Genomic DNA, 12,928 nt, shown 5'->3' with positions numbered 1-12,928 from the left:
TACATTTATGGTTCATTTTCAATGAGACGCAGCTTCTCGCTTGAACTTAATTAATTAAACAATGTGTAAAGACGGCAAACAATGCCCCGCGAAGGTGACACGACTGGATAAACAAACACAAAAACAAAAGCAAAAGTAATCACTGTCATAAAGTAAAAATATCAATAAGAGCCGTGTGCTGGCATCAAAACTAGAGCAAGAAGAAGAAGACAAAAATTAAACAGACCTGCGAATGAATCTCCTGAATGAGTAGTTTGTAGTAAAATAACGGTATGTGAGCGTGTGTATGTATGTTTAAACGAGTGTGTGTTTGGTTGTGTGCAGACGGCAAGTGTTTGAAAGCAAGTCAGTCTGCTTGTCTGACTTATTGTCTTGCAAAGACTACACTACGCGCCGCCCACAAATGGTCCATAATTAATTTTATATAAAAGCAACAACAATGGCTTAAAGCGTTCAGTCGCGAAAATAACGTCGCAGAGCGAAGTGTACGCGCCTGCTTAAAGTGTTTGGATAGTTTTTTGAGACCATTTCGAAGGTGTGAGAAGTGGAAAATCGCAAACGCTTGAAAACAATAATTAAAAAAATACAACAAATAGCGAAAATAGTCGAAAGAGAATTCGAAAAAGTTATAAATATATAGTGATAGTATCAAATAATTGCCGATAAATCGTTTTGCTGAAAATAATTTGCTCATTAAAAGTCATGCAAGCCACTTTGCTGTGCTTTTTGTTGTTGGGTGTTTTGGCCTGTCATAGCGTTTCGGGGGATTTACGCTACCGCGGCAATGCAGTACATCCAGGTGTGTGAGACCGAGAAAATTAATTGTTAAAAATATCGCAATTTTTGTTAAATAATATTTATTTTTTTTTTTATAAATTTTTAATTTAAATTTTTTTAATTTTTATTATTTATTAACGCCTTCTTTACTTTTAATCAAAACCAAAAAGAACATAAAGAATGATGGGTTTTTATAAAAATTAAATTATTTATGATGCAAACAAATTATTTGAAAATATAATAAAATTTGTTAAAAATTCAAAATTTTTGTTTTTGGAAAAAATAAAAAAAAATTTAAATATAAAAATAAAAAAGAATGGAAACACAAAAAAATGGTATAAAACTAAATTTCTCATAAATATATGAAGAATTTTATAATTAAATAGTCAAATAATAAGTAAAAAAATTTCAAAAAATGGTTTTCATAAATTTTTGCCAAATTATATAGTTTATAATTTTCGTGTTTCTGTCAGATTACCCTGGTCAATGCTACTACGAGGAACTGCGCCAACCGATACCCACGAATCAGTCTTACAAACCGATAAACCGTGATGGTCGTTGCGAATCGATTTTCTGTCGCAAAGACTTTGTGCTCGAAATTCGATAGTAAGTTCGAAAATTTATGCAAAACAATTTATGGTGCATAAAATATATATTTCATGCGTAATATTCCGCATCATGCGGCCGTTCGACGAGCGCAAATTTCGTTTTAATTTATTTTATTTTTATTTTCCTTCTCACCACAGCTGCGGCCGTCACAACCTGCAGCCAAACGCGACTTGCGGCATCGAATCGGATATGCGGCGCGCATATCCAGCTTGTTGTCCGCGCTTAGTGTGTCAAACCGACAGCAATTTCATTTAATTTTTTAATTGCGACTTAATTGCTGAAACTTAATTCTTTCAATTATCAATTGACTTTGTTGTTATTATTGTTTTAAATAGATTGTCACGTTTACAAACACAATATATATGCGACTTTTTGGAATTTATTAAAGTGATAGGAAAAATAAATACAAATAATAATGAAATTTTATATAAAAAAAGAAATATTTAAAAATTTAATCAAAAGAAATTTATTCAAAATAAAATAAAATATTTATATTACACACCTTCATATTATAATTATACACAGTTGCCGACAAAAGTCCAGGTACCATACTCACTTCAAGAAAAAACAAGAAAAAACGTTAACTTCGGCTGCACCGAAGCTAATATACCCTTCACAGGTGCATTTCTTTTAGCAATTATGTGTTCAGTTTGTATGGAAGCTATATGCTATAGTTAACCGATCTGAACAAATTTTTCGGAGATTATATTATGACCTAAAGCAGTAATCCATGTCAAATTTCGTGAAGATACCACGTCAAATGAGGAAGTTTCCCATGCAAGCATTTGATACCGATCATTCAGTTTGTATGGCAGCTATGTGCTATAGTTAACCGATGTGAACAATTTCTTCGGAGATTACATTGTTGCCATAGAAAATAACCTGTGCCGACTTTTGTGAAGATACATTGTCAAATGTGAAAGTTTTCCACACAAGAACTTGATTGCGATCGTTCAGTTTATATGGCAGTATATGTTATAGTGGTCCGATATCGGCAGTTACGACAAATAAGCAGTTTCATGAAGAGAAAATGACGTTTTCTTTCAGAGACAAGCATATGGTAAATTTCGGTCGCTGTGACATTCAATCACAGGGTGCCAAATGTTGCGAAATAGAACCGAGCTGGCTAGCTTGCACTTTCATATCACTTCAACTAGCTGGACAGCTCTGAATCGTCATTTCGTCCTCATCTGATCAACACGCCTCAAAAACAAAATAGCTGTCCGTCGCCTTTTGTCTGCCACTGTGTGTCCATTCAACGAATTCATAACGTGTTCATCGTGCAAATTTATTGTAATTAGCCAAAGTGTAATGCACGTACACACCTGCGCACTAAAAGCATTTGATATTTGCTTATCATTTGACGAATACTTAATTTGAGCCGTTGCAGTCGTCGGCTCTGCATTGCTAATGCCTCTTCACTTTGTTGTTGTTGTAGTGTCTATAAAATTGTGCGCGAATTTGTTAAGCGAATCAATCGCAATCGAAGTGTCGAAGTGTCAAAGCGTCACGAGCAATGAAACCATATTTGTTATTGTTATTATTGGCGGCTGTGTGTTTGTACGCCGGCAGCGAAGCCAGTGAGTAACAAAAAAACGAACTTAAAAATGAAAAACGATTTACTACTATTCCTCTATTTCGTTAGGATCACCGCCGGTCTGTGGCTATACCACGCTCGATGGCAAAATGGTGTTCTTACATTATTTCCCCGGCATACAGGAGGGAGAGGATTACATTGATAACGGCAGCGAAAATGATGGCGTGTGCTCGCAAAGAGCTGTGTGCCAGGAGGACTACTCTACGAAGGTCGAGTCGTAAGTATTAACTATAAAGTTACCAGAAAGAAGGGGGATTCGGATGGAGTATATTTGCAGGCAATAATAGTATAAGAAACCTGGTGGTCTGACTCTAGAGTTTATAATTTTAATGTGCCTCGACATTACATATTTCCATATATAGATAATTTGTTTGCTAATCGATTGCTATTAATATTTTTTTGCAGCTGTAATGATTACAAAGTGGATTGCAATAATCGCGGAGACGTCGAAACCTCATTCCCAGCGTGCTGTGTGAAATGTTAAATGGCAGGGATGAGTACTAAATAATATAAATAGCGTTCGACCGATTCTGAATTTTTGGCTGATGCCGATTTATCGGACCTAATAAACAGTGAAAACTGTTAAAAAATATATTCAAATAATGAAAAATATATAATTTATAAATTTGATTTATTTTGATTTTGTTTATTGAATTACTTTGAAATAGATTTTGTGGCTAAATCTACCCTTGACTATTTATTACTTACACAAAACTGGCAAAAAAACATCTGTTAATGTGCTGCATCAGCTGTTAATCGATAAAAGCATAAAGTCGATAACCTAAGAATGCATTCACTAGCAGCAAATTATTAAACAATGCCAGTAGTTATACAGATCTGTCACCTGTTACAAAGTATTTACAAACAACCGTTTTTTTATTATAATTAGAGACGCAAACGGGTTTGCTGAACAGGTTAAATAATAGATGCAATGATGAGAGGTATATCACAGCCGGTTTAGTGTACCGCTTTGGAATCAATTAACTATTACCTTTTGAGTAGAAATACCGTATTAGCAGTAGTAATAACAGCAATAAAAAGATGCGAAACATAGACAGCTGCTAGACTACACTTCCGTTTCAGAACAAGGGTGGCCTTACGAATTAGTTGTTCCCAAAATGCTGCCAACAAAATTTGTCAAGAGTAAAAGCAACCACATTTTCAAAGCACACAAAATGACAGACCTTCCCAGCCCCCCATTCAACTTAGCGCTTCAAAAGAGAAAACAAACACCTTACGGTACCTCATCAACTACTATTTATTGCACGTGTAACGTTCACAACAGTCCGGAAAGGGTTTAGTAAAATCTAGGGGGTGATATTGGAAGTCCTTGCAGATAGGTTGCACGCGTGAACAGTGACCAACACGTATCAGTCCTTCCTCCTGGCAGGTCAATTCGGCGCACAAGTCTACATTGCTCGGTGTGATGGTCTCGTCCAGTTTGATGGCGAGTTGCAGCTCCTTGTGGAAGCAATGACCCGGATTATCTAGTGGATATGTTAAGAAGTATGAGCAAAGTTTGTTATCAAAACAGTTCCCTGCAGCTTACTTGGATCAGACGAGTTGGGAACATAGGACTCGGCATGCGTTGTCGCAAATAAGCACAATGCGAAGCTTATTACTGTTAACAATTTCATGTTTTTCGCCGAAGTTACCGTTTGTTATACCGTTCAGATCTATGCGTAGGTCTGCTTAGCAAGCTGGTTGTCGGACGACTGCTTGTGTATGCGACAAGCTGGAATTTATTTATTTTTTAAATTTCAAATGCTGATTTGCCAAAGGTGCGACGGCAGATGCTGAGGCTTGAGACGGTGTGGCGTCATTCGAGTGGTTTTAAAAGTCATATATAATAAGCACATTAAGCAATAATTAATAATGAATTAGCAATAATATGGTGTGGGGGAAGTTAGGGGGGTACGAAGTCTTATTACGACTTGCGAAATAAGTTGAGAATCAACCGAAATCAAAAAGAAAAATACCTTAATGATTAAATATATAAAATTAGTATTACAAATGTTATGAAGACTAATAATGAAATCCTCTGTGGAAACATAAATGGAGTTCAATGATCCACATCTCACAACCACTATTTCTTAAAAAAATTATCTTTGGTCATTCGAGGATTCGCGGCCCATCTTAATGCTTGGTTTCCAAAACAATTACAGAGTGGCCTTCATTTACGTCATTCTTGGGTTTGTGGAAAAGCCCGCAAGAGTAATGTATTTGATAGACTAAAGTTTAAAGAATTAATTTTTCGATTACTCGGGGTTGTAATAAGAGGACGACACTTCAGGAAACCTATTATTCTTCATTTTTACTGGTGTAGAAACGCTGTTTTAGCCGAGTTAACAACAGCGCGCCAGTCGTTTCTTCATTTCACAAGGTGGCGCCAATTGGAAATTCCTAGCGAAGCCAGGTCTTTTTCCACCTGGTCTTTCTAAGGGAGTAGAGGTCTTCCTCTTCCTATGCTTCCACCGGCGGGCATTGCGTCGAATACTTTCAGAGCAGAAGAGTGTTCGTCCATACGTACGACATGACCCATCAGCGCAGCCGCTGTCTCTTAATTCGCTGAACTATGTCAATGTCGTCGTTTATCTCATACAGCTCATCGTTCCATCGAATGTGATATTCATAATCCATAAATCTTTCGCAGAACGTTTCTCTCGAAAACTCGTTACGTCGACTGATCAGATGTTGTCATCGTTCATGCCTCTGCCCCATATAGCAGGACGGGAATAATGAGATACTTATACTTGTAGAGTTTGGTTTTTGTTCTCTGAGAGAGGACTTTACTTCTCAATTGCTTACTTAATCGCAAGTATATCCCAGCCGGTGGAGTGTTCAGCTTTGGAATCAATTAACTGTTACTTTTTGAGTAAAAATACCGTATAAGCAGTAGTAAAAACTGCTATAAAAATATGCTAAACAAATGCTAGACTATATAGTACTTCCGTTTCGGAAAAAGGGGGCCTCGAATTGAATAAAACAAACCATATTTTTAAAGCTCACTAAAGGACAGACTGTCCCAAAAGAGAAAACAAACACCTTACGGTACCTCATCAACTACTATTTATTGCACGTGTAGCTTTCACAACAGTCCGGAAAGGGTTTAGTAAAATCTAGGGGGTGATACTGGAAGTCCTCGCAGATAGGTTGCACGCGTGAACACTGGTTGAGACGTATAAGGCCTCCCTCCTCGCAGGTCAATTCGGCGCACAAGTCTACATTGCTCGGTGTAATGGTCTCGTCCAGTTTGATGGCGAGTTGCAGCTCCTTGTGGAAGCAATGACCCGGATTATCTAGTGGATATGTTAAGAAGTATGAGCAAAGTTTGTTATCAAAACAGTTCACTGCAGCTTACTTGGATCAGACGAGTTGGGAACGAAGGACAAGAAGGGCTGCGCTGTCGCAGTCGCGAAAAAGCAGAATGCGAGGCTTATTACTGTTAACAATTTCATGTTTTTCACCTGAGTTACTGTTTGTTACACCGTATTGATCTATGCGTAGGTCTGCTTAGCAAGCTGGTTGTCGGACGACTGCTTGTGTATGCGACAAGCTGGGATTTATTTATTTTTTAAATTTTAAATGCGGATTTGCCAAAGGTGCGACGGCAGATGCTGAGGCTTGAGACGGTGTGGCGTCATTCGAGTGGTTTTAAAAGTCATATATAATAAGCACATTAAGCAATAATTAATAATAAATTAGCATTAATATGGTGTGGGGGAAGTCAGAGGGGTATGCAGTCTTTTTACGACGTGCGAAGTAAGTTGAAAATCATCCGAAATCAAAAAGAAAAACACCTTAATGATTAAATTTAATATATAAAATATAGTAATGAAAAAGTTATGAAAACTAATAATGAAATCCTCTGTGGAAAATATGTTGCCATATTCTTGAAAAGTTAAAAAAAAACTCGTTAGTCCCTCGACGACTCGTGGCTTAATGCTTGGCTTCCAAAAAAAATTACAGAGCGGACTCAATTACTGTCATTCTTGAGTTTGTGGTAAAGCTTGCAAGAGTAATCTATTCGGTAGACTAAAGCTCAAAGGAAGGAAGGAGCTCTCCCAACAGTTCGATACCAAACGAGGTTTCAGACAACGCGACTCCCTTCAATCTGCTGCTGGAAAAAATAATTTGAGCTGCAGAACTTAATCGGGCAGGTACAATCTTCTATAAGCTTATTCGTGGACTCACCTAACCTAATTCCACACATTTCTTTAAATTTAAGACATAATAATGTCGGCTGACAGTTACCTAGTTTTCACTCTCACTCCATAAAACCACTTAGATAAAATCAATCGTTTTTAATGAAGTTGGTGCACAAGGTTACTCTGTGTAAAATGGAAATGGGCACATTAACTTAAAAAAATATATACTCCGATACCGTTATCAATTTGCACGCACGATCGGTTGCACACTCATTAATATAACGTTACACGCTTAAAGCAGTAAAATACTATAAAGACTAACACTTCTACAAAAGAAAGTTACACTGCGTCTTCACGCATTCCTTTTACTGGCTCTCAGTTTACTACTCAGAAGACACGTTGCTCACTTGAAGAAATCAGTTGCTTGCCAGATTTTACCAGCTTTTGACACTGAAAACAGCTTTTGTGGGCGAGGGGTTAGGGTTAGCGTGCCGTGCAATAGGCATTGTCCAAGCGCACTCTGCAAGCGATCTTTGCTGGCGCACCGAAATTCTTAAGCTTATCGGCGCATACTGTGCATACATACTAACAACGCTCGGCGCCTTCATGTAATCGCTTGGCGCAACAACAACAAGTGAAGAAAAAAATAATTAAAATCACTTGCCTTGCTCGCGTATTGCCAGGGAAAGTGCGTAAACAAATAAATCTGGTGCAAGTCACAGAAGGTTAACGGTTGAGGGCTCTTCATGGTGGCGACTTGTAAGAATTTCATAATACTCGTAATTACAAATTGAATTTTTTCCATCACTTAATTGAGTTGTTTGTGCGTTGGGTAGTTCGCTATAAAAGCGAGTGGAAAATTAAATTCGGGTTTCAGTTCGGCTTTTACCGTTTGAACGAAAACAGTCGGCGAATGGAAAGATTTATTTTCTGTTGGATGAAAATTGAGTTTATAGAAAGTTAAGACTAACTTTTATACAAAAACAAAAAAAAAAAACAAAAAAATAATTAAATAAATTTTCTTAAAATTGCATAATTTATATTTAAATTTTGTGACAAATATATAACCCCAAGTCTTCACGAAAAGTTTTCTAACTCAAAGTGATCCACGAAAAATTTGAAATATTTCCACTGAAATGAAAATAACTGAATTTATTTGTGTGCTGGTTTTGCTGGTTGTGCTCTGCAGTCCCCAAGCGTGTAAGTGAAATTAAATTTGATTAACCGGCCCTATTCGCACCCTCGTTGATGTTGGTGAATATTGACCAGAAGTAATGTATATAATATGTATATGCAAATAATGTGGCATTCGGAATGAAATTTTTACTACCGGATTCAGCGCAGAAGCAGAGATAGACTTGAATATTTGTCTACTCCGGAAGATTTTTACTAGACAGGAGTCTTAGCTTGATGCATCCATAAGTATCAATATGTTTAGTGGTCCGTTCTCAAGCTAGTAGTAGTGGGTTCTTCAATTTAAAAACTCTCGGTTTTGGTATTGTGGGTTCAAATCCGCCTATTTCTAGGTCTCAAAAAATTTAACTCTGCTTCTTTTGGTTGAACCCAGGGGCGGATCCACGGGGGAGGGTTGGAACCCCAAAAGTTAAAAGTTATACGTTATTTCCATCATAAGTGACACTCCGCGAAGAAAAATACTTGGAGTTGCAAGTACAAAATTATATACATAGTTCCCTCACCAAAATTCTACTCTGGATCCGCGCCTGGTTGAACCACAGTTTGACAGCTGAACATCTCAACATATTTGTTTCTTGATAACAGACTATAGAATTCTTACGCATTTGTGAACAAATTGGGTAATGTCAAGGGTTTCTATGGACTCTTGAAAGGTTAATGGTTTCGGATAATTTCGATTTTATGTCTTTTCCCCATTTTTTTCTGAATATACAGCGAAAAATTGCGATTGGCATAGTAATTCAAGGGTTTCGAGAAGACAGGCCAATGCGAATATAGTTCTCAAAAGAGAATACTAAGACAACTGGTGGATCTTTCATGACCTTACATAAGTAGCAAAAACGCGGACGCGGCCACCTTTGAGATACCTGCAAAAGATCGGATATTTTTTTCTTCGTTAACATAATAAACTTTTCATATAAGTTCTACAGGGTTTGTCCAGAAAGTAATAGGACTGAATTTCTTCCGTCGCGACTGCACTTCGGAGCGTACGCGCACCGACTGTATTCGGTAGAGGGCGTTCCTAGCTAACGAACGAGCGGCTTGTCAGTTGTCTCCGAGCACCTGGAGAGTCAGAACAAACATTTTCGCGCGACGTGTTCCATGAGTGGTGCAAGCCGAAAATGTAGCGTTCGTTAGAGCAGAGGTACGCGATTAAATTCTGTGTGAAATTCGGTAAATTTGCGATAGAGATATGATCCAGAAGGCTTAACCAGATGTTGCTTTAGCAAGAAGTGGGGTGTTTCGGTGGTACCAGGTCTTTTTGGAGGGCTGGGAAGAGGTCGCTGATGAAGACCGTGCTGGGAGACCTGCGACTTCGACGAACACCGACAATGTGACTCGTGTCCGCAAAGTTTTGAACCCAGACCGTCGACTAAGTATTCGTTTAATTCCCCAGATGTTAAGTTTAAGGTGGAAGTCCTCAAGAGACTCAAATGAAGGGTCAATCGGGTCCGAAAATACATTGTAGCCGATTGGAAGTGTCCCACGACAACGCCCCGGCTCACACCGCCTTTCTTGTGAACAGCTACCTAACCAAGGCCGGCATCCCAACGCTTCCGCAGCCGCCCTACAGTCCAAATGTGCCAACCGGACTTTTTTGTTTCCTTGCCTGAAAAGGCCGATAAAAGAGGATCCAAGCAGCATGAACCTCGGCTCTCAAGGCTATTCCGGAGAATGCCTTCCGTGACGCCTTCAATGCTTAGAAATCGCGATGGCAGCGCTGCATCGACTCAGAAGGAGCCTATTTTGAAAGTTTTTAAAGAATTGTGACGATTGGTTCAATATTTTGTTTTTAAATCGACTCAGTCCTATTACTTTCCGGACAAACCCTGTATATGCATGCTTAAGTGGTTTTGTTAAGTAAAATTATCAGCAGTTTAAAAATCTTCGGAAATACTCCACAGCCTCTGTCAAGAGTTGCAGTTACACCGCGCTGACCGCCGGCCCTCAAGCCGTAACGTACGATGCCGCCACAGATAAGAGCGTGGAATATGTGGATTATGGCACCAACACGAACGGAATTTGCGTACAGCGCGCGCGCTGCAGCAGGGAATATGTGACGCAAGTGATCAAGTAAGTGAAGTGTAGCCAAAGTGAAAACAAAGTTAATTGAAAAAATTAATTAAATGAAAATAAAGTAAACATATCAATCAGATTTATCAGTAGCGATTCAAAAACAGAATGAAAGTATTTTATTTGCTGCTTTGTTTTACAGATGCAGCGATCTGCGAATAACTTGTGAAAACCGCAAATTATTTGAGGGAGAGTTTCCGGCCTGCTGTGTGAAGTGTTGACATAAGAAGGGAGAAATGTTAAATGGGTTTAAGCGAACGGTGTGACGAAAAATGAGAATAATGGAAACAATAAAAAATGTGGAAGAAAAATGTTTATCAAAATTATTTGAAAAAATTTCAGTTTAGAGCTTGTTGGGTACCTTGGGCCAAGCACAAGGTGGAGCATAGGCAACCTATTGGGTAGTCGAAAAAGTCTATTCGTATTTTGTCAATAGTTGTCTTTGCATTCGTATATCTCCAGTGCTACCAATCACATTGTGTCATACCATAAACCATCGAAATACGAAGACTTTTTCGACTACCCAATATATTTATGTCTCCGAATAGCTTTTCGCTACATTGTACTCCTAGCGTTAAAGCTTTAAAGTAAAGAAATTAGAATTCTCCACAGAATATTTTGCAAATCTGCTTAGCGCGCAGCCTACGGCTGCTTTTACTTCTTACAGCATTGTATTATGAAGAATCTGCGAAAATTAGTGCACGCTGTTTCACCCCTAAAAAATATGGCTGTGTTCACTACCAAAAAGGCAGTACGCTGTCAGCCGACTGTCAAACTCGCGCGCCACCTGTTCCACACTGGACTTGTTGTTTTTGTAAATTCATGCGACTTCCAGTCTCCAAGCGAAACGAAGTGCAGCCGCGAGAGAAACTGACCTGCGCAGCTGAGTGGCTCGTGCCAGTGTTGAGTATCCACTTTTGCAGTTGTTGTTGACATTTTGGTGTTGTTGGCGCTGCTGCCGCTGCTACTGCTAATCAAATTTTAAACATATTACTATGCCGCCTTGGCATCTGCGTAGGCGCGTGCACGGAGCAGGGGCCGCGCACAGTGAACTGGCTGCTACGCCGGATGCCACAGGCGTTGGCGGCGACGGGGAAGTTGTGAGCGGCGGCTGCACCGGGCGGAGATTACATCTACCATATGTACGATGATGCACAACAATGTGAGGCATGCATTTTAGGTAAACATGTTGCCGCGCTGCGTGCCACTTACCGCGCTGCAGTTGTGAAGCAAAAGTGAGCCAGCATTTTGATTGCCTGCAATTTGAGGTGCAAATGCGAAGCGGAAATAAACGAAATGACAATGACGCCGGCACCGTTGCAAGCGCCACCGCAAACGCCATGCATACGGAAATGAGTGGCGATAACAAAAGCAGGCAATAAACTGCAAAAATAACGGTAACTAAATTAGCGCTGATTTTGTAATCTTTCACACATCTATGCCTCTCAGGCAACGCTTGAAATAGAAATTGCAACTCGGTAGGGAGGGACGAGGTTGCAGACGATGACTTGTGAGCGGTATGGTTCACAATTTTCGGTCTGTCTGTATGCACTGCATCGCCGCATATTTTAATATTTACCGTTATACATGCAAGTGCGTGTGTAAGCAGGCATTTCATTGTTACCATAATGCCTAGCCACTTTGTGTTGGGCAGTTGACCAACTTACAAAGCCATCGACTAACCCAGCGACGCGCTACTGGAAACGTTATGCGCTTCCTCTGCCCATCGACCGACCAACCGACCGACCTGACCAAGATTTTCATTTTTAATTTTTGCCTTAAGAGTTCATAAATGGACAACTTATGCGCACATACTGGTGTATGGGCACCTATAAGAGAGAGCTAGTTAAAAATATAGCCACAGTGGGCTGAATGTGGTACAAAGGGGCTCTGGCTGTTTTTATAATACATAGAGGTCTACGTGCCTTAAGATGCCGAAATTCCGAGGGGACACTTTGTCTCGCTTGATTACTTGATAGACTGCTGTCAAAAGATGTCAGATAGACGTCAGATGTCAGCTGTCAGATGGATGTTAGAGATTGATGATTATGTAGTGAATCAAGTAAAACTGTACCGAGTTTGCAAGGATCGCACAGAAGTCGTATGAAGGATATAAAGAATTGGTAAGGACTTGAAAGATAAGTAATTCTTAAAGAAAGGACTCACAATATTTAAGTGTGAAACTCGGTAAATCTGCGACAGAGACGTTTGATATGATCAAGAAGGCTTATCCAAATTTTGCTTCAGCAAGAAGTGGTTCGGTGGCACCAGGCCTTTTTGAAGATCGGAAGAATGAGCAAATCCAAAGTGAAAACGATGCTCATTGTCTTTGTTGACATCAAAGGCATCGTTCAACCAAGGCCAGCATCCCAACGCTTCGGCAGCCGCGATACAGCCCAGATGTGGGCGATTAACGATTGGTTCAATAATTTTTTTTAAATCGACTCGGTCCTATCACTTTCCGGACAAACCCTGTAAAGTCTCGGTTGGAGTTATACCATTTCGTTGCGTTACTATTGCCTCACTGTGC

The 12,928-nt window shown here is 39.4% G+C and overlaps 4 protein-coding genes and 1 pseudogene across 4 annotated transcripts; 3 read left to right on the top strand and 2 right to left on the bottom strand.

Annotated features, from left to right (window-relative positions):
• The first annotated feature begins 441 nt into the window (after nucleotides 1-441).
• On the top strand, nucleotides 442-1,745 carry LOC120773359. Its single transcript, XM_040102183.1, has 3 exons — nucleotides 442-799; nucleotides 1,251-1,383; nucleotides 1,524-1,745. The coding sequence occupies exons 1-3, from the start codon at nucleotides 703-705 to the stop codon at nucleotides 1,639-1,641; spliced, it is 348 nt and encodes a 115-aa protein (XP_039958117.1). The 5' UTR covers nucleotides 442-702; the 3' UTR covers nucleotides 1,642-1,745.
• Nucleotides 1,746-2,768: 1,023 nt separating this feature from the next.
• Nucleotides 2,769-3,613, top strand: LOC120773358 (annotated as a pseudogene).
• A 604-nt stretch (nucleotides 3,614-4,217) lies between these two features.
• Nucleotides 4,218-4,721, bottom strand: LOC120773362. The gene is made up of 2 exons (XM_040102188.1): nucleotides 4,533-4,721; nucleotides 4,218-4,470 (listed from the first exon to the last, which is right to left on the bottom strand). The coding sequence occupies exons 1-2, from the start codon at nucleotides 4,618-4,620 to the stop codon at nucleotides 4,238-4,240; spliced, it is 321 nt and encodes a 106-aa protein (XP_039958122.1). The 5' UTR covers nucleotides 4,621-4,721; the 3' UTR covers nucleotides 4,218-4,237.
• A 1,308-nt stretch (nucleotides 4,722-6,029) lies between these two features.
• LOC120773360 lies at nucleotides 6,030-6,530 on the bottom strand. Its single transcript, XM_040102184.1, has 2 exons — nucleotides 6,345-6,530; nucleotides 6,030-6,282 (listed from the first exon to the last, which is right to left on the bottom strand). Exons 1-2 carry the CDS (start codon nucleotides 6,439-6,441, stop codon nucleotides 6,050-6,052), a joined length of 330 nt encoding a protein of 109 aa, XP_039958118.1. The 5' UTR covers nucleotides 6,442-6,530; the 3' UTR covers nucleotides 6,030-6,049.
• A 1,217-nt stretch (nucleotides 6,531-7,747) lies between these two features.
• On the top strand, nucleotides 7,748-10,698 carry LOC120773363. The gene is made up of 3 exons (XM_040102189.1): nucleotides 7,748-8,331; nucleotides 10,230-10,398; nucleotides 10,541-10,698. Exons 1-3 carry the CDS (start codon nucleotides 8,268-8,270, stop codon nucleotides 10,617-10,619), a joined length of 312 nt encoding a protein of 103 aa, XP_039958123.1. The 5' UTR covers nucleotides 7,748-8,267; the 3' UTR covers nucleotides 10,620-10,698.
• The last annotated feature ends 2,230 nt before the right edge of the window (nucleotides 10,699-12,928 follow it).

This window comes from Bactrocera tryoni, chromosome 4, assembly GCF_016617805.1.
Source record: "Bactrocera tryoni isolate S06 chromosome 4, CSIRO_BtryS06_freeze2, whole genome shotgun sequence".
Classification (NCBI taxonomy): Eukaryota; Metazoa; Arthropoda; class Insecta; order Diptera; family Tephritidae; genus Bactrocera; species Bactrocera tryoni.
This window is presented reverse-complemented; position numbering and strand designations above follow the sequence as displayed.

Bases quoted from the DNA above. Each gene is read 5' to 3' on its own strand.
- LOC120773359 (XM_040102183.1), top strand. From the start codon at position 703: ATGCAAGCCACTTTGCTGTGCTTTTTGTTGTTGGGTGTTTTGGCCTGT. The intron at 800-1,250 runs GTGTGTGAGACC...TGTTTCTGTCAG, and splicing joins CGGCAATGCAGTACATCCAG to ATTACCCTGGTCAATGCTAC. The intron at 1,384-1,523 runs GTAAGTTCGAAA...TTCTCACCACAG, and splicing joins TTTGTGCTCGAAATTCGATA to CTGCGGCCGTCACAACCTGC.
- LOC120773362 (XM_040102188.1), bottom strand. From the start codon at position 4,620: ATGAAATTGTTAACAGTAATAAGCTTCGCATTGTGCTTATTTGCGACA. The intron at 4,471-4,532 runs GTAAGCTGCAGG...CATATCCACTAG, and splicing joins TCCCAACTCGTCTGATCCAA to ATAATCCGGGTCATTGCTTC.
- LOC120773360 (XM_040102184.1), bottom strand. From the start codon at position 6,441: ATGAAATTGTTAACAGTAATAAGCCTCGCATTCTGCTTTTTCGCGACT. The intron at 6,283-6,344 runs GTAAGCTGCAGT...CATATCCACTAG, and splicing joins TCCCAACTCGTCTGATCCAA to ATAATCCGGGTCATTGCTTC.
- LOC120773363 (XM_040102189.1), top strand. From the start codon at position 8,268: ATGAAAATAACTGAATTTATTTGTGTGCTGGTTTTGCTGGTTGTGCTC. The intron at 8,332-10,229 runs GTAAGTGAAATT...AATACTCCACAG, and splicing joins GCTCTGCAGTCCCCAAGCGT to CCTCTGTCAAGAGTTGCAGT. The intron at 10,399-10,540 runs GTAAGTGAAGTG...TTTGTTTTACAG, and splicing joins TATGTGACGCAAGTGATCAA to ATGCAGCGATCTGCGAATAA.